The 21,432-nt window shown below is 35.8% G+C and overlaps 1 protein-coding gene across 1 annotated transcript; it reads right to left on the reverse strand.

The window, feature by feature from the left end:
* Positions 1-101: 101 nt before the first annotated feature.
* LOC127620226 (solute carrier family 2, facilitated glucose transporter member 3-like) lies at positions 102-21,176 on the reverse strand. Its single transcript, XM_052093372.1, has 11 exons — positions 20,824-21,176; positions 20,207-20,316; positions 15,565-15,663; positions 14,831-14,991; positions 10,078-10,318; positions 9,024-9,186; positions 7,018-7,205; positions 6,226-6,330; positions 6,023-6,121; positions 5,678-5,881; positions 102-2,198 (listed from the first exon to the last, which is right to left on the reverse strand). The coding sequence occupies exons 2-11, from the start codon at positions 20,219-20,221 to the stop codon at positions 1,827-1,829; spliced, it is 1,647 nt and encodes a 548-aa protein (XP_051949332.1). The 5' UTR covers positions 20,222-20,316; positions 20,824-21,176; the 3' UTR covers positions 102-1,826.
* Between the last annotated feature and the right edge of the window lie 256 nt (positions 21,177-21,432).

A 21,432-nucleotide genomic window follows, 5' to 3' on the forward strand; every position in this document is an offset into this window, starting at 1 on the left:
TTTTCTATAAAGAAAATACAATCAAAACCCCTCACATGTTGATGGTTTGTGTTTGAAATTTAACTACTATTAGAAAACCGACAGAACATGAAATAATTTAGACTATTTATTCACAAAATAATAAAACAACTGTACACAGTACCACTCATGATTTAAATACACTTGCTTGAAAACCCACTAGGAAATATACAAATGTCAAAGCATCAACACTTCAGTGTAGAACATACTCTTTTTGACCTGCAATTACAACAACTACACCATTCAACACAGACACTTCAACTAACGTATTTATAGGGTAATGCCCTTTTAATTCTGTACAGTAAGCATGAAACTGCATGTTGTGTACATTATGCACAGTTAAGGTATGTGAAAGGTTTTGACAGTTACTAAGATGCTGTGTTTGCTAGTGTTCGAAGAGGGCGTGCTCGATGTGAAGCGGCTCTTGACCGCTGGAATACAACACCAGCGCACTACTATGAAAGGAATGTTGTCGGTCTTGGTCTATTTTTTTTTTTTAGTTTCTCTCCGTGCAATACGTACATGATCACAAGACACTGAAATGGGAAAAGCACCATTCCTCATATTACCCCTAGCCTTTAAATGTGCTTAATACTTTCACAGTCACTATCTAGACAAAAATAGCAACACCTAAGCATGGCAGCATAAAGTGTCTTTTAACTCAAATGATAAAATTATGATTACAGATGCTCTGTTATATGTATAAATATTTAAATAAATACTGTATGTGTTCTCATTGAAAAGGACTCAAAGTGTCAGAAAGTGCGGAGATACAGTCATTATAAAAACATTATTCAAATCAGGTAAGATTTCTGTCAAACCTCAAACTGAATCGTTGCAGCACAGACTACAGTATATGGTGAACATAATGCTGGTATATTAAACCAGCAAGCACAGGAAATTCAGTAGCATGATTAATGGTTATAGGCAAATTTCCTCCCTGATCACATCATTTTCTAAAAATCTTTATCTCGGCTATTTGAAACTTGGATGTTAATAGCAACCATGCAATTCATAAAACACTGGTCAGTCCATTTGCTTCCTCTAGAAAATGACTGTGATTTTAGATGAAAGAGTGACTTATCTATCTGAATAATTTGTTTATTTAAACCTATTTAGACTTTTTGGCAGTAAACTAGCGCTTTTATTCTTGGCATAAGCTTCTCATAAAGAGACTAAGTAACTACCATTTTGTTAAATGGAAGTAGTGATCTGTACTAATGCAAATGTATCTATCTATCTATTATGTAATATTGTACAAAATGAACATTGTCATTGCAAAAGTCTTGAGATTGTGTGTAGGTGCTTGGGATTTAGCTAACAATCATTCTTTCTTGATCAGTAGATAATTAAATGGAAAGGAAAGACACTTCTATAAAGAAAGAGAGGTTTGACAGTTGTGTTATCATGAAAGATGAGTAAATTATGAAAGATAAATGTAAAAATTCCCTTCTTTTGTCCTTTTTGAGATAGGAAACTAGGTCCTATTTGATACACCATGTTCAAACGTTACCAAAATGCACAAACAGGAATATATTAGCAATAAAAAGGATAAAACCTTTAAAACACGACTCAATATTGCAACAAACCATAAATTATCAACGTACACAATAAAATAAAGCTCACACCATGAGCTCTCATATCCTTTCAAAATATATCTTGGGTGATTTTGTGACTCACCACGGCCGTTCAAATCTAAATCTGTTTACAATAAATATTCTTTTGCCTGTAAATAATCTCTAGCATTGTATTTCTATCTTCAGTGGTACATATAATGGCTTTAATCGAGTTAAGATGTATATATAGTTCTACACCGTTCCTTGGGCGATGGAATTAGATTTCTCCTCTTCATTAGATTCAACCAATGGCTGGGTCACTGAGCTAAGATTCTCCTCCCCCTTTTTAGCCTCTGCTGCAGGCAGCTTGGATGAGCTGGGCCCCTGGTCAGAGGAAGATTTGGAAGCTTCCACTAATGGGACCTTCTCTTTAACTGGAGAGGCGGGCAGTGCAACTCCACCGGACTGTGTGGAGGTGGTTGCTGGAGGCGGAGCTCCACTGAAACCCCGAGCAATCTCATCAAAGCTTTGCCCTTTTGTCTCAGGAACGCGGAAGTATGTAAAGATGAAGAAGAGTATGAGGAAGATCATGAATATAATGAAGACATATGGCCCACACAGCTCCTATAAATAAAAAACAATAAGAAAATAAAGTCAATTCTGACATTCAATACAAATTTCAAAAAAAGTCTGACGCGCTGCTTGTTCGGAGGCGTGCAGTCTCCTTGAACACGAGTATGTAAAAGGTTCTCACTCTTTCTTTGTTTCAGTCTTCTGAATTGTTTTTGCTAGAAAAGTATCATCTATAAGAATGCTGTAAATGATCTCAGACATTCCAGCTCAGGAGGTGTTTTGAGTTCAGTTAAATTTATTTCCAAAGAGCAGTTCATTGTGAATGCAGCCTATACATCTGTGATTAAATCATAACATATAATACAAAAACATGTTCACCTTGAACCATGATTTATATTTCAGAGATTATTATCATCATTATCATTGTTATGCATACATTTAGAATTGTTTTTAGATCTTAATATGTACAGTATATTAATATATCAAATGTTTTTGTAATTTTCCACCGTTGTCATAGACGGTAATTGTGTGATGGTAAATGGAAAAATGGTTATCTATGTTTTGTTTGACCACTTTGTTATTTTAATTGCTTTTTCATTTTGATCGAAGTGCAATTTTAATTTAGAAATGTCTTTGGTTTAAGTTTCACCGATCCCTCCTAAATATATATATATATAATAAAAATATCATGAACACATTTCTTGCATATCGCCCCATAAGAGGGAACAAAACTAATTTATTCACACACATTCAAAGTAATTATACCTTCTGAAGCAGCTAAACTGGGTCCTGGGATGAAAAGTAACAAATCACCAACATTAAACCCTAAACAACCCACAATAAGTGATATATTTGCCCAGACAACGAAATACCCGATCGGTAGCCCATGATGGAGAGCAAGGACAGATCTACAAAAGGGCCAATTGGGCCGGTGCCCAGGCACCTCTGATATCTAAGGGCCTCCGGATAAGGAGAGGAGGTAATAATCGCAGCGTTCTGAAATAGCTGCATCCCTCTTGCAGAGATTCAGTCTGAGACACGTCCGCTTTCTCTTAGCCAATGGATGGGATTTCATGAAAATTTTCTAAATAAACAGCTTCTTATTGGCTTTGGTTTCCAAGAAATAGTATGGACCAATCAGAAGCCAGTATTTAGCCCCTCACCCATTTTTCACATTAGCGGTAGTTCATATTGATGTAAGGTTTGTTGGGGTACGAACGTAATAATGGAGTTTTGGAGGTCCTGTAGTGGAGCCAAAAAAAGGAAAGTAAACAAAGATAGAGAAGCAAGAGAGGCTGTAGTGTTGGCAGCAGTGCCAAACATCTCAAATGATTAAAAATAAGGAAAATATTGTAAATGATGACTCCAGCTCCATTGACTCAGGAGGTGGGTAAGCTATCTAACATATTTTAGTTTACCTTAGTTAAACAAGCTAGCTGTCTTTGACTTGCTAATTTTAATTGTTTTTACTTAGAAAAAAAAAATTGGTATGTGGTAAGGCTCGTCACCTGGGTTGTAATTATCTCTAACACCTGTCTCTTGTTATAGTGATGGCGGGGGAGATTAAAAGCTGCACCAGCGCATCACTATTAGAAGAGACAGGTATTAGAGATAATTGGCCCATGGGCCTCTCAGGTGTTAATCCAACCCTGATGGAGAGAATGCATGGATGAAGGTTTTTTGCCAAAGAGAGGTTGCCCTTCACAACTTTTGAAAAGCCATCTTTCAAAAAGTTTACAGGTGCAATATGTAACAATTTTCATGTAATATTATAAATTTGTTTGCCAATGTGTGAACAGCTTGTAAAACAACTTAAAAAATTTGCCCGTCCCGGACTTCCTAGGTTGCCTATTAAAGCCTGTAGACTGATTTTCATGCGAAGGGAGTGGTGATGTTTATGCACACTACCGAGAGCCTTGCCTCAGACAGTAATTGCTTCTCTTCTGCTATTCAACAGCGACAACAAACTGCAACACTAGGTAACATTATCTTAGAGATGGAATCCAGCAAACGGCTGGCTCCCAGCACAACATCAACTCCTACACAACTCTGAGTAAGCCAGAAAAAAAAATAAAATTATCTACTGAATCCCGTCTGGCTAAGTGGGAACGTGATTATGGTTGAGCGAAAACTAGAGTGAACATAGGCAGGGCATTTGAATCCTGGAGGGACCTCTGTTCGGTTTTGAATTGGCATTCTTGTTATTGGACAGGTAAGCTAACATAACTGCAAAGCATGTGAAAATGTATTGCCATAAGGATTGATCTGTGTAATTTTAGCTAAACTACAATAACACATGAAATGAACGCTAGACAATGTTCAAGATAATGCAAAAAACCCATTCATTAGTGTAACGTAACTTATACAGAAAATATATACAATCTATTATTAGAACGGAATCACATCAATACTGAATAATGTCAACATATTTATAATGTACAATCTATTTTGTAAACAGCTACTGTCATCTACCACCAAATCTTTGTAGTAAAACAATCATAACTTTTTATGCTACCTCATCTGCCAGCATGATGCCGGTGAATCACGTTGTCTCTTTGTAAGTTACGTCACTGTTTTGGTTGATGCTTGCTCGTTCGAGTCCCTATGGAGTGTATGAACGAGCAACAGGTAGCTTGCTTTAGTTCACTTAATGTCCACAGGTGTCATTAATAAACAAGAGTTTCTGAATCTTACATACTGTTTCATTTGAATTTTTAGTTAAAATAAATAAAAAAATATGTTCAAAGTATGAAATCAAGCTGCCTTGCGTTATTGTGTAGCGTCTATTGCTTAAAGAAAATTACTCCATAGTTCCACCTAACATCCAACCAGCGGAAAAACCGGTGTTAGTCAGTTTGAACATGAACACCGCACCGGTGTGAAAATTATGATACCATGGCAAATCTGATGGTAATGAGTCTTTCATTATAGAAATCTCCACCATTTTGAACAGTATTTCCTCTCCAATGTGAAAATTTCAGTAAGAAGTAAGTGCCTTCTGTTTTTTTATTAATCGGTATGTTGTGTCTCTCAGCTGTGATGAGCCTTAATGCTGAATTTGTTAGTTTAAAGCCTTTTAAAGCTATTTCCTAGCTTAAGTAGTGTAATGTTAATACAAGCAATCACGGAGTGCTGTTGAATCAGATTCGAGGACTGGAACTAACTGTATATATATATATATATATATATATATAATTTAAGGCCATGAACTGCAAAAACATATTTTTCTTAATCAGTATTTTTGTCCTGTTTTCCAGTAAAAATGTGTAAACATGTTTAAGGCAAAATATATTTGAGACGTAAGATATGTGAGATAAAATAGTTTTCAGCATAAACTAATACATTTTGTTTAACTAGGAAAAAAAATAAACTTCATTCAAAATGTATTCTCTTAAACATTATAGACCTAAGTCTTAATATCTTGTGCAATTTTGCGTCTCAAGTAAAAAAACAAATCATTTATGTTGAAATCTTATTTGTAATTGGTCAATGGCAATTGCTTTTAAAGTTACACTAAATCAAACTCATACCTCCAATTTGGGGAAGCAGAGTCCCACAAGGAAGTTGGCTGTCCAGTTGGAGCATCCCGCAACGGCCATGGCAGCAGGACGTGGCCCCTGGGAGAAGAGTTCAGCCACTATAAACCATGGAATGGGCCCTGGACCCATCTCGAACATGGCTACAAAGGCAAAAACTGCTGCAATACTGAGGTAGCGAAGAGCCTCAATGTCCTTCTACTCAAAGAAAAAGGTAAGAAAATGCAGATATTATATTTTCAATCCAATAAGTCATGGTGGTCAGTTATTGATAGAGCAGGTTTTACATCTTCAACATATTTGTATCTATAAGATCAACAAACAGACAGCAGAACCTACCAATAACAAGGCAATGGTCATGAACAAGGCGCTGATGGCCATCCCACCTAGACCAGTCAGGTGCAAAGTTCTCCGTCCCGCCCTCTCCACTAAAAAGAGCTTATAGTTAAAAGAAAAAGGGTAAAATTATAATAAACATACATATTTACAATAAAAACAGTTCCACATACATTTATCCTAAATCCCAATTAATAAATACTTACAGATACTACAGTAAAGACAGTGTTGACTACTCCAGCTCCGATGGTTGCGTAAATGGGCTGAGTGATCCCGGCTGACTCAAATATACCAGTCGAGTAATAGAACACCTTGGAGAAGCAGAGGAAGAAAAGGCATATGTAACTAACTAGTCACTTAAATGATGTAGTGAGCTAGAGGCAAACAGTGAAATAACAATACAGGCTTAAATACTTCATCAGCAACACTGTTTGAACAAATGGCTGTTTTGGAAATAAAAACTGTTCAGTGACAAACTGAGAGTAATTAGGATTATAATGTAATTTAGTTTATTACAGATGTAACAGACCAAGCTGCAACTCTAATGTATGAGCGCTAATGCACTCTAATCAGCATGCGAATGGCATCATGTGTGTGAAAGGGTCATTGGTTGGTCATTGTCTTAAAGGACAGAACTATGAATAGAACAGAATAGAACACAGGTGTCTTGAGATGTGTTTTTTTAAATTGAAATAATTTTTAACCTGGCACAACGTCTAAAAAACTCTGCACTCTTATCAGAGACCCTGATATAACAGAGAGACAGGAACCAAGGGCCAAAAACATTCATCAAATGCATGTTTACGTAGAAAAACTATTTAAAAACACAGCAGAGGGATGCAAAAACGTGTTCAGTGTGAACTGCCCCTAATAGCACCTTAATTATAGCCTTAAATTGGGAGTGTACCATTTCAGCACCTCTTTGCAAGTAACAAAACTGGTAATGTGCCATGGTGTACAGCTGTGTGAGTGCATGATAGGTAATGTATTTGACTCACAGCGTTGATGCCTGAGAGCTGCTGGGAGAGATGCAGCATGACTGCGATGAGGAGAGGCTGGCGGTACGCTGCAGTACGGAAGAGCTCTGGGATGGTCACCTTCTTCTCCATTGCTGTCTTAATACTCTCCTCTTTCATCTCTTGCATTTCCTTCTCCACATCCTCATAGCCACGGAGACGCACAAGTGCTGACGGACAAAACAATGAAGGTTTGGAAATTTGACAAATCGATCTAGTAGAAAGCTATATATAGTTCCCTGAGATCTGGCAGAGGCAACAAACTGGCACATATTATTGACATATTGACATAGTGTAAATTCCAGATAATACTGGCAGGGTAAATAAAGGCAAAGTACAAAATACTTGTCAAAGTATAAAAGGAGCAATACATCCAAATGGCATTACATAGTTTGTCCACAAACATGATTTAAAACACAACAGAACAAAGTAAGTCTTCTGTAATTCAGAACAATAATAATAATAAAAAAAAACATTATAATAATAATAATAATATATATATATATATATATATATATATATATATATATATATATATATATATATATATATATACACACATACAGGATGACTAGAGCACGGGTAATTACAGTTGTTTAGATTTGTGTGAATTTTGAATTCAGAACACAGAATAAGTAAAACAAAATTTAAAAATGTATTATGCATTTTATAATTTTTTTTTATCTATTTCTTCTCTCTGATAGCATAAATCTTAAAGGGATAGTTCATCCAAAAATGAAAATTCTCTCATCATTTACTCACCCTTATGCCACCCCAGATGTGCATGACTTTCTTTTTTCTGCTGAACTCAAAAATTTCAGAAGAATATCTCGAATGTGAATAGTGAATGGTCGGCAAAACTTTGAAGGTCCAAAAAGCACATAAAGGCAGCCTAAAAGTAATTCATATGACTGCAGTGTTTTAATCCATGTCTTCAGAAGCAATATGATAAGTGTGGGTGAGAAACAGATCAATATTTAAGTCAATTTTAACCATAAATCTTCACTTTCACTTTCACATTCTATTATTTTTGACTTTATTGTTCTTTTACTCACATTCTTCATGCATATCGCCATCTATTGGGCAGGGAGGAGAATTTGTAGTAAAGAAGGACTCAAATATTGATCTGTTTCTCACCCACACTTATATCGCTTCTGAAGATATATATTTAACCAATGGAGTCTTATGAATTACCTTTATGTGGCCTTTATGTGATGTTTGGTGCTTCTAAGCTCTTGCCACCATTCACTTGTATTGTATGGACCAACAGAGCTGAGATATTCTTCTATAAATCTTAGTTTGTGTTTTGCTGAAGAAAGAAAGTGCTACACATCTGGGATGGCATGAGGGTGAGTAAATGATGAAATAATTAAAATTTTTGGGTGAAATATTCCTTTCAATGCAAATGTAAATATAATAATGTTTATGAGATGTATTTTTAATGTTAGAAAAAACTAATATTAAGGACACAGGGTTAAAAACATTATTGCAACCTTTTAATGGCTTAAGCTAGCTGGGTAGATATTAGACATCTATACCGGTAAGTACAAAACATTGGTGTAAAATTAATCAGTTAGTAAATGACTGCTAAGGGGGTTTTTCCCCCCTGCTCCAGTCAATGATAAGCTGCATTTGTTATCAGTAAAGGGCTTCAATTAGTTTTTGGAATGACAACTGTCTAAGCAGATGTTTTGGCTCATTCTTTCATCAGTGATTTCAAATCCACAATTAAAGTTAAGTGGAAGGTTAAATGCAGTGGTTACAATTATGCTATCACAGAGATAAATGTTAACCAAATAAAAATTTGTTTAGGCTCCCCTGAACACATCCATCCAGCAGTTTAATTTATACTCAAGCTATAATTTTATTTTCAGCTTATGTGTTCCCTGCGAATCCATCCCATGACCCTGGAAATATCTAGCATTATGTTCTACCAGCTTAGCTACAAGAACACCCTTCATAAAGTCAATTTGTGATCTTTTCCTTACCTTTGCGGGCCTCCTCTTCCTTATTGAGGTTGATGAGCAGGTATCGAGGGCTCTCTGGGCAGAACGGCAGCAATAAACACTGCAGGATGGCAGGCAGGATGGTTAGAGCCAGAAGCAAAGGCCAGAGCTTATGTGAACCCAGAAGAGACTCCAGTCCAAAGATCTACATGGAAAAGCACACACCTGTCAGTCTCAAAAAGTTTGAACAGTATCATGTACCAAATTAAAACAGGTTAGTTTACGTTGGCATAAATTAGGCTAGCAGACTAAAAATGGACTGGCAGATTCAATTACATGTTCGACTTTTAAAAGGAGATATTTGCCCTAGGCATTATATTGTTGTTATGGCATAAATATATCATAGCATAATGAGTGATTACTAGGTCACAAGGCTCTTGACATGATTTTTTGTAAATAATCTGGTCTGGCACACACAACCTGAAAAGGCATTTGCAATGCATTTCACTTCTGTAATGTGACATTTCAGAGAGAAACTGAATATATTCAGATGTATATAATGCAGGACAGGACTTGATTTTGATTGGCTTTTGAAAAATAAAGACAGACAGACATTCAATGTTGCCAATAAGACCCCAGCAAGGTTATCAAGACCCTGACACAGAAAAGGGGTTCATTTTGAAATACATTATCTCCGACTGTACATTATCTCTCTTATTACACACTCTTATCAAATAAATGGAGTTCAAATTTTTTTACTACATGAAAAGAAAGTGGAAGTGTAGTGACATGAAAGACATAAAACTAGCACAGCTATGTAGGAAAACAGTACATTTTACATTTAAGTGGTCATTATATGAAAATATCAGTGATTAATTAATCAGAATGAATTATTACAGAGAACTGTGTAATAATATTGTTTAATATTATCTTTTCCTACCCATTTGGGCTTGGTTGTGTCTGCCGAATCATGCTCTTATGTATAATGCAAAATGGGTCCACTGACATTAATTAAGCAGGTAAATAAGGTGAATTATTATTTCATGTTGTCTTTAAAAACAGGCTGACATAAATGATATGACACAGACTGCTTTACCTGAGCGATTAAGATGCCCACCACTACACCAAGCTGGTGCAGGGTCCCAAAAGCCCCACGGAGTGGAGTGGGCGACACTTCCCCAATATACATTGGAGTGAGACCAGTGAAGAGCCCACAGAACAACCCAATAATCAGCCGGCCAGCAATGATCATCTCAAAAGAGTAGCAGAGAGTGCACAGCCCCATCAAACCTCCACCAACCAGAGCCAAGACATTCACAAGAATCATGGACTTTCGCCTAGAGACAGAAAGGATAGGATAATTTAATTGCTCAGATGTTGCTCTTTCATGGATAAAGAGATTTAATTAAGTTCTTTGTTATGTCTCATCCAAGAATTAACTTTGTCTCAGATGTGTAATTGATTAATTAAATACAGTAAAGATACAAAAAAGACAATTGTTGACATGCAGAAAAACATTTGAGCCATAGAATTAATGGAGATAGCATAGCTAAGAAAATTAGGCCTTGTGAGAAACTGATGATGAATTTGAGTTTAAATTTTAATTCCCTGACATTTGATTGCACTTTGTTATCTTGGCAAATATGAGCACATTTTGAGACATTATAAAGATCTCTTCTGAAATTCTAGAGGAAATTACAAGGGAATTATTCAGAAAAATCTGAAAAGCAGGATTAATACGTTTTAAATTCATATGCCATGCACTCATCCAACATTTTGGACTTCAGTGGAACACAAGGGGAGGAATTTGGAAGAATGCTGATTTTTCTTTCATACAATGAAAGCGAATGGCACTTCCTAACATTCTGTATACATCATTTGTGATCCATGAAAGAAAGCCTTACAGGTTTGGAAAAACATAAAGGTGAGTAAATAATTACAGCTTTTACATTTTTGTGTGAACTTTCCCTTTAACCGAAAGTCTTAATTTGCTATCCATACAATTTCATTGCTTGCTATATTAAAGAGATCTCATTAGTGACTTTTCAAGCAGACATAGAGAGTTAGGGAGTCAAATGAAATAAGAAAACAAAATCAGAACAACACAGAGGAAATGAGAAAACATAACACTGAGACAGAGAGAAAGTACAAAAAATAAATAAAACCAGAAATAAAATCGGAGAAAAGGCTGTAGGGTGAAAGAGGTGCCCATAGAAAGGAGAAGGCAGAAAAAGAACAATGGCCAGTGAGTACACATGAATGCTTGCTTTGAATGTGGTTGTTCTGACAGCGTGGACAGATCACTCAAGCTGATAAGAAGACAAGGGCCAACTCTTCTGCTCTGAGTGCCCTCATTATATTCAACTGCTTAAATTATTGATGAAGCATTTACAGTCCAGTTATAGCACTATTGTGAATTATACTGACATAACAAAGATGTATTATCACGCTCTGGTTAGACAAATGTGCAATGTTTATGTGAAACTTCTCAAAACATTAATTTAGAATTTTTGCTACTTTTATTGATAAATATTGGTAGCTGACATGAAATACTTATGGTAAGTTGACATGTCTTACGGTGCAGCATGCTCTAAGTAGGGATGTCCCGATACCATTTTTTTTAGACTGAGTATGAGTACCGATACTTTTTTTTGTACTAGCGATACAGAGTAATTTTTTTTTTTCCAGACCTGCATATCACCAGTTTATTTAAATTTTATAATCAAAATGGTGTTTTAATAAATAAAATTATTGCAAATTTAATCAAATGAAAGTTTAGCAATTCATTTTCAACATGATATTGTATTTTATTCAGAAACTCACAGCACAACACATTATTTTGAAAATAAAGTGCTGCATAACTGAGCATCCCAGATGTAGGATATTGCTTAAATATAATACAACTATTATTCATTTATTATTATTAGTAGTAGGAGTATAACAGGGAATATACAATTTCTGTCAAACATTTTTTCATTTAAATTGAGCTTTTATTTTGGTGGAGCTTTTATTTTGAAGTGTTTGTTTTGACCAAGGAGCTCACTCCGGGCAGGCTTCCCACTCCGAAAAAGCCGACTTTTGAGTCGCTATGTGACTACATGTGAGCCGCTCATGCAAACTATGTATTTATATCATTAAATCGCAGCTTTTGCAGTACCGTAATTTCCGGACTATTGAGTGAACCTGAATATAAGCCGCACCCACTGATTTTTAAATAAAATATTATTTTGAACATAAATAAGCCGCACCTGTCTATAAGCCGCAGGTGCCTACCGGTACATTGAAACAAATGAACTTTACTCAGGCTTTAACGAAACACGGCTTGTAACAAAAATAAATAGGCTTTAAAGTCCCCATGAAATCCTTAATTGACCATACTTACTTTGTTTGCCTAAATTGATCATTTTGTGGTGAACAATTCATCCATGCAAGTCAATCCACACAAAAAAAATTTTTGGCTTCGTAATCTTCGAAACACGGTGTGGCAGCGGGGGCGTGGTCAAGCGCCCGTCCGGGAGAGAAAAGCGGTAAAATTATGTCTAACACCGGTGTCTAATTTCAAGTGCCCTGCGTCACGTGTCCTTCTTGGGAAAACTGCCACACGGGCACCAGTGTGACAGTTTTCAGCAGGGCACTTGACGTTCCAGGTCAAGGCTGTTAATGGCCACAGCAATGTTTACAATCAATTGTTATAAAGTTATCTCAATTCTTCTATCTGCCAACACTAGACTGCCGTGCTGTCACTCTCTCAGCTCTGGTGGCTGCTGGCCTTTTTATGCCAGCTCGTGCCGCATGGCTTACTGAAATTAGACACCGGTGTTAGACATAATTTAGCTCAGGTGTAAGCGCCCTTACGGCTTTTCTCTCCCGGACGGGCGCTTGACCACGCCCCCGCTGCCACACATGGCTTGTAATAAAACATTTGCAGTAAACAGTAGCCTACCAAGAAAGTCATTGGTCACTATCTTCCTCGTCCTGTTCACTGAAACCACTGAAGTCATCTCCTTCGGTGTCGGAGTTGAATAGCCTCAGATTTACTTGTCTTTTTGCACTGAGTCAATTCCTCACGCTGCTGTTTCCAACGTCTTATCATCGACTCATTAAGACCAAGCTCTCGTGCAGCAGCTTATTTTCCAACAGCCAGATCAATCGCCTTCAACTTGAAAGCAGCATCATATGCGTTTCTCCATGTCTTTGCCATGGTGAGGGTGACAAAATGACTACCGTAATCAGAATAATGGGAAGATTGAGCGCGCTCGATTTAATCTAAACAGTAAACAAAAAAAGTTGTTTTGACCTTAATCCGTTTGGCAATTTCAATTGGTCTAATGAAAGCTTCACGCCGCCAAAAAACTGAGCACGTCACAGAATGTTTTTTTTTTTTTTTTTTAATATAAAATTTGAAAGCGCGAAAAATCCATATATTAGCTGCGGCATTGTATAAGCCGCGAGGTTCAAAGCGTGGGAAAAAAGTTGCGGCTTATAGTTCGGAATCTCACTAGGACATAACATGATTTTAATTTGGGCACTGAATGTTTACATAATGACATTCGTACGTCAGATAGTATCGGTTTTTGGTATCGGAGTACATGAGTGCAGTATAGGACCCGATTCCCATTCCAGTATCGGTTTCGGGACATCCTTAGTTATAATAAATTAAATATTTTAAACTGCATTTTACTAATTCTTTTATAATTATTTTGCATATAGCTTTTAATGAATGCATAAAAAATCTAATTAAAATTCCACTGCAGGACCATTTATAATGGCAAAAAGGAGCACTGCATAACTGAGCATCCCAGATTTAGGATATTGCTTAAATATAATACAACTAGTATTCATTTATTATTATTAGTAGTAGTATTAGTAGTAGGAGTATAACAGGGAATATTAAATTTCTGTCAAACATTTTTTCATTTAAATTGAGCTTTTATTTTGGTTTGTTTTGACCAAGGAGCTCTGATATTATGACAACAGGCTTCCCACTCCGGAAAAGCCGACTTTTGAGTCGCTACGTGACAAGGTGAGAGCCGGTCATACAAACTATATATTTATATCATTAAATCACAGCTTTTGCAGTAAATTAATCTCACTAGGACATAACATGATTTTAATTTGGGCACTGAATGTTTACATAATGACATTCGTACGTCAGATAGTATCGGTTTTTGGTATCGGAGTACATGAGTGCAGTATAGGACTCGATTCCCATTCCAGTATCGGTTTCGGGACATCCTTAGCTATAATAAATTAAATATTTTAAACTGCATTTTACTAATTCTTTTATAATTATTATGCATATAGCTTTTAATGAATGCATAAAAAATCTAATTAAAATTCCACTGCAGGACCATTTATAATGGCAAAAAGGAGAACTTAAAATGAAATGGTGACAATCACAGAACTAAATACACTTTCTCTTATAGATTTGTATAATTTCAATCTAAAATCTTGATGTTGATTAAAAAAGTTAATTAACATGTTGTGCATCAACTATCCAAATGGATATTAAAGGGGAGGAAATGATGGGGCGAAAAAGGGGGAACAAGATTGGGAAATGTAATAAACAAAATTCAAACTCAAGACGCATGCATGAGCTCCATGGCTCAATGTATTGGAGCACATATGCCTAACAATAAGCCACAGCTCTGAACTCAATTAGTCTTTATCAATGACTGTAAAGCTATCTGAGTAATGACACGGAAAAAGTCACAAGCTTTGAATTTCTGTCTTTTGATAAAACACCTAGAAGTCTCAGATCAAAAGTCCTACACAAAAATATGTGGCACATTCTTGCCAGGCTTGTTAAAATGTAGACATTCAGATATTACACATTCATTTCCACTCACCTTCCAAATTTGTTGGTTAAGACACTGACACTGAACGAGCCCATCATTCCACCCACGCTAAAGATGGCCACCGCAAAACTCCACACAATGGTACACATGCCTGGTTTGATGGGTTCCCCGTAACGCTCCATCCACGTGTCGTTGAAGAAGGACCGCAATTTCTGAGAGGTTACATTTAATTTATTTTATTTTTTGTATTTTCATTGTATTTTTAATTAGAATGAATGTAATTAATAGGTAGCCTTACACTGAAATTGCATAACCAAAGCTACCAGATGCTCATATATTACATTCTATGCGTGCACACATCGGGGTCACAAATGAATCAAGGCTTGAGGCAAAACTTCCACCGAAAGAGACACAAATGCCCTAGATATTAAAAATGTGAGGTGCAAATAAAAAACCCTGATGTTACCTCTAAAAACACTGAATATGAAAAAAAAAAAACACTTAAAATGATTCAAAAACTGGAGTAATTATATTAAAATCTACGGTGACAGTGTTACTTTTCTAGCAAAGCATTAATTGTATTAAGATTTATTCATATTGTGCATTATTTACATTTACTTTTGTATATCATGCTGATTTTATTTATAGCAACTGTACAATTTTTCAGGTCAATAATTTATTTCACTTAATTAATTAAACTTAAGCATTTGACATAAATGAACAACTGGCTGAGTGCTTTATGTGGTTTTTATTTGGTAAAACAACACTTATGCGCAACCACAAACCTGTTCAGGTGCATTGATGACTCCTGTGTTGTAGCCAAACTGTAGCGAGCCGATTACAGCAGTTGACAAAGAAAACAGGAGGTAGCATGTTACCTGTTTCTGTGGAAAACATGTAAGGATGGTTAACTTAGTTATTCATGATTTTATTTCATAGAGCATAAAAAATAATACAGCAATTTTCAGTGACAGTGAAAGTTAACTAAAAACATTATTGTTCAACAAAAATAAATTCACAATAGAGCTAGCATCAATGGATACATAGATCCTGTAATGCTGGCCTGGATATTATTCCAAAACCCCAAATAAATATTAAGAGAATGTTTCAAAGTCAGAGAATGTGATATGTTTAAGAAATAAGATCATTTAAACCCTTTTAGACACGGGATCTCATTCCACCCCTGTACCTCATCCATTTTTTGGATGAGGTACAGGTGCCCACACCTCTTTAGTATTCTTCAACCTTTCTCTTTAAAATAATGTAAAAAAGAAAAAAGAAAAGAAAAAGAAAAAAAAAGGCAAAATTGAAAATAATATGTTTCATATCTGCTTAATTACCAAAAGTGTCTAGGGTCATTAAAGACCCGAGATATGTAATAGTGTTAACACATAAACAGTATGATTGGCTTTTTTCATCAGTGTTGGGTGTATCAGATTACAATATCTACTATTAGTAAAAAAAATAATGTTACACATCACATTTTAAATTAATGTAATCAGATTAGAGTAACTGACTTTCTATTAAAGTAATTACTTTTAAATACATTATTTGCACATGTACTGTATGTACTGTATAATACATTTAAAATATTAATTAATATGTACTAGGGGTGTGCAGCGAAGCCATTATCTGTATTTGTATCTGTATATATCCAAATGGCAAAATTATCTGTAACTGTCGTATTCGGAAATAACCAGGTGTGGGCTGGGCTTAAACCTGAAATGCATCAAAACTAAACAAAACACCCATTTTTAAGTGTTACTCTTACATTTATAGTTTATATTAATAAAACATGCCTTGTATATGCCTTTACATAATAATAATAATAATAATTATTATTATTATTAAAAAAGTTTTTTGCAAAAATTGTATTCTATTATTTTTTATAACCAGATGAAGATGAATTTGCAGGCTACATTAACTGTGGAATATGTTGTGGCTTCTCCTGGTATTTCAGACATTAATATCTGCATGAAACCGAATTTTCATTCGTCTGCATGCATAACAACATTATTCTGAAGGCAAGAGGTTTCAAGCAAAAAGTGAAATGTCAAGCACCATTTTGTAGTGAATATTAAATGCAAATTCAAACATTAAAAGAAACTGAAATAATATCAATATAGCCTACAAAAAGTTTATCAGGAATTTTTACAATAGGACACCATTATTTAGTTAAATAATAATAATAATAATAATAATAATAATGTTACATTTATATAGTGCCTTACCAGAGTTCAAGAACACTAAACATTTTAAATTATAGCACAGTTTAAAGTAGAAGAAGAAAAAAAAGACGGAGCATGTTTCAGTTTCTTCGTTTTACATAAGGAGGAATATTCCTAATAGATAAATGCTCTATGGAGCATTTAAACCTTTATATAGCATTTTAGCTTTTTTTTCGAATAAAGACTTAACCAGTAAATAACCTTAATCCCTGTGGATATCAATGTGGTCAATTTTAAGAGATGGAAAGATAACCTCCTATATTAAATTATTTCAGGTCAGGAATTTAACATTGCGCATTTTAGATTAAGTCATCAGTAAAGTAATCTGATTACATTTTAGAGAAGTAAATAGACATTTGTTTCGGATTACTTATTTTAAGTAATTTACCTAACACTGATTGTCATTTGGGTGTACTACAGAAATTATGTTGTGCTTCTATTTAGAACCAAAATGTGCCTGAGAAAACGCATATGCGTAGCTCATGTGTATCTTATGTGTTATGTGTAGCTTAATATGTGATTGACAGCCAATTGCATCTCAAGGAATTTCAGTGAGGAAGTAATGAATCCAGTTCTACTATATATTTGCTGCATCTATTTGATAAATTAAAAAGTAATACATAAAAATATATTCAATTCCATTATTTTCTAATTGTCTTGTTTGTTGTCTGTCTGACACTATCTGACACAACTTGACACTACCTGCGCATTTTGTAGATCAATGTGTGATAGAAATATGTGCCAGGTCGCTAAAGACCAGAGTATGTAATAGTTATTGGCAAAAACACCCATGCAATTATGGGTTAATCTTGCTTTCAGCTGGGATTGTGTGTTTCTTTAAAGTCCTAGTTTATTTGCTCCTCCCCCAGATTATTTTATGAACATTTCATTGACCGATTTCCCAAAGGAAAGTAATTTCAAAGGTTCCAGTACTGACACTTAACTCACTTATGATTGATGCAGTAAATCCTAGGATGTAAACAGGGCTGAAGCAAGTAATATACTATTAAAACGCAGTGTACTAAAAATACCACCCCTTAGATTAAGACAACACTGTGACTACAGATTGGTTAACAAAAACAGCTAGCCATTCTGCTGAATCTAGGTTTCTAGGGCAATAGGACACAGCAATGCTGACAGGTCGAATTCAGGAGGGTGATGCAGAGATGGCCTGCCGATTTGACTCAGGTGACCTAATCCAGCCTTCATGTGCTATTGGAATTTTCCTACTTCCCTTTTCTGAAGTGGTAATTACGAGTACGTCGTGTTCACGTGCTTTGCTGTCAGATAGAATAGGAAACATGGACAACGCCAGGTTCATTCATTCATTCATATTTCTTGAGTAACATTTATTTTGACACCAGAATATATATCAATCAGTTAGCTTGCTGATGATAATGGAATTTCAGTCAAATACGAGCTATTTTCATGGTGTAAACATGTACAACATGTATAGAATGGTTTACCTAAATGAATATGACCAAAACAGCAAGCGCTAACAAACCTCCCATCTCGGCAACTTGGGAGAATTCTGAATCTAGAATTCTGAGTTCCCCAAATGAACTTCCAACTTCACTGGATCATTCATGTGCTCGGAACTTGTAATTATTTTTCAAGTTCACTTGAAGGGCACATCAGCCCACTAATATTGAAATGTCATAAGGTGAGCATAAGGTGTTATCCATAAAGGGTGTAAAAAGTGGGCCTACCCCTAAATATCCAGAGGTGATTGCAATAGATTGCCCCTTTAAAAAGAATACTACAGAAAACAGTATATGTGCAAAACTAGACATTTAGAAGCAATGTTTATAGGCGATGTCTTCAACGATAGGTTGCAACATAAAACCAACCATATCCACATGCATAGTTAGGGTAGCAAAACTTCTAAAAGGGAGGAGACTCCTCTCCTTCCAAGAATAATATATATATATATATATATATATATATATATATATATATATATATTATTCTTGACTATCTTATAATTTTCGTCCAATAAAACTCTATATGGTATGAAACGATTGTGCCGTCAATTATGAAACCATTAAAATTTCCTGTAGACACAAAAATGGCCAATTATCCAATTCAGCCTATGTCATTTTAACAATTTTACATATTGTTGGGCCTAAGCAGTTTCATTTTGGGGACATTGTTGATTGATAAACAATTTTGGTACTTTGTTGACTTGTTCAAATCTAGCTCCTGAAACAAAACTGCATTTCTGCATTTCATTGGCTCTGTACTTATATTTTGCACAATGACAATAAAGTTGAATCTAATCTAAACTAAAAAAAAAAAAAAACAGTTGAGAAGCACTGTTTAAAACATATTGTTTGAATGATATTTGGCTTTAACTAAACAAACCAGCCAGAAAAACTCTGTCCAGATGAAATGAGAATAGGAAATGTGGATCAATACCATCATTTGCTAATTGGTATCCTACTATTTGTATCGCTTGCTCTGTTTCTCTCTTACTCACATACACACAAATACTCTCAAGTCACAATGACTCAGTGAAATTAAAGTGGGAAACAAATACAAGCCAAGTCAAATGCTTAATTTGGAAATGGATTAAATTGGAATAAACAAGACAACCTGGACAAAAAAAGCTTGAAATCTTTAGACAGCTATGTATTAAACCATCCAATCTGCTAACAGCATAATTTAATCTGCGGACGTTGTTAAATAAACATCCACGTACATCTTGATATCATATCCCAGCATCCCTGCCACTCCCTCATCGTCATAGCAACATCCTGATTCCTTATAATAAGACCAGAGCAAATAATGACAACACATGGAGATCATGCAGGCCACAGTTGATTGGACATATTGATTAGCTTTAGGCATACGGCACTGAAGCATTGACTGGCATACACATATGAATAAACATTGACATAACCAAAATAGTTCAAAACCATGCCAGGCATGTGGCATGGTATGCCTGTTCATTATCACCATTGCAAGTTGAAATAAAACGATTCCGTGCTCAAAAGCAGCACAAATATGAATCACAATATGCCCTTTACTAAGTCCAAGTGTAAATCTGTGAATTCATGCAGCCTCATACCCTTTTCATGAATGTAAACTTTATGACTGACATATCTAAATACACGTCAAGTCTTGTAGGGACAAATCATTGTAATACAGAACAAAAGTAGCCAGTATAGATGAAAGAAAACAGGTTTAAAGGACTAACCTTCTCCCCCTCCATCGTGCCAGAGTGGAAAGGTCCAAGATAGATGGATTCTGCGTGAACGTGAGACTTCGCACACAAGATGCTGCTAGAGAGTATTTTGCCTTTAAAAGCTGCAAAATTGTAAACAATTTGGAAATTAATATCCCTAAACCTGGCAAAAACAGTTCAATCTAGTTACACCGGTCGAAGTACAACAGGTGCTCTAGCATGTTGCTGACTGCAGTTTTTGTGGGTTTGGTCATGTTAGCCAAACAAACCACCACATTAGTCCGATATGCCTACTTTTATGATTAACAGTGGAAAATAATTGTTTAAGTCACAAATAAATACTTTTTAATACCTTTAAAACAACTAGTTCAGCCATGCACTGAGTTTTCATGGACAGCACCCATAACCTTAACCAATCACAAGTAGTTAATAATGTATTAGGCTAATACTCATAAACGGTCAATTTCAATCAACCATTAGCAAATAAGATCAAATATGTGGATACTGCACCATCAATATGGTAATATAACTTTGGTAAATAAAAAATACACTATTTAAAATGCGGATAATATAGGAATATGTTATTAATTGCTATAGAAGTAGGCTGTTTGCGAATAGGCTGCACTTACCGTATTTTTCGCGCGTTTTGACCACCCGTTCGCGCGCACGTATCCAGTTAACCTCCTGCCACTGAAGTCTAGGGAAATTGAGCTCTGTCAGTGATGTATTCGTTTATTCGTCACACGTAGCACATACACGACAAACCGCACGTTCCTCTTTGACGAAATACCGTCGGTTGAGCACGTAAGACCAGGAGTCCACACCCCCTCTTTATTTATCCACAATGCGTATTCCGCATCACGTCTTGTGACAGCTGTTCCGTCACAGCGACTCGTGATGCGGGAATACCTTATTCGGCTTGGTTAGGATGCGAATGGAGCTCGTGGGGAGGGACAAACCAACGCATCCGATACTCAGCGCCCATGATGTTCTTCGAGGGTGACCTTGATAGAGCATCAGCTGATGGATGCTACCAAATGGATACAGCACCGGCCGGCCAGGTACCACAAACTCCAGAGACGCAATTTGCCTGCCTGGCATTTTTACAGTGAAAAAAAAAAAAAAGGAATTCAAAAATGATATATACTATTTCCTTTAGTCTGGAAGCACGGCACATACCACTAGCGTTTATTCAGGCCTCAGAGGGGCACGTGCGTCATAGCAGTGTCAAATGCTGC

The sequence above is a fragment of the Xyrauchen texanus genome, chromosome 26, assembly GCF_025860055.1.
Source record: "Xyrauchen texanus isolate HMW12.3.18 chromosome 26, RBS_HiC_50CHRs, whole genome shotgun sequence".
NCBI classification, from domain to species: Eukaryota; Metazoa; Chordata; class Actinopteri; order Cypriniformes; family Catostomidae; genus Xyrauchen; species Xyrauchen texanus.

What these genes read in the sequence shown, in the direction of transcription:
- LOC127620226 (XM_052093372.1), bottom strand. An exon ending in TTAACCAACAAATTTGGAAG is followed by an intron (nt 10,319 to 14,830) that starts GTGAGTGGAAAT and finishes TTCTGTCTCTAG; the next exon opens with GCGAAAGTCCATGATTCTTG. An exon ending in TGGGCATCTTAATCGCTCAG is followed by an intron (nt 9,187 to 10,077) that starts GTAAAGCAGTCT and finishes TTTTCCATGTAG; the next exon opens with ATCTTTGGACTGGAGTCTCT.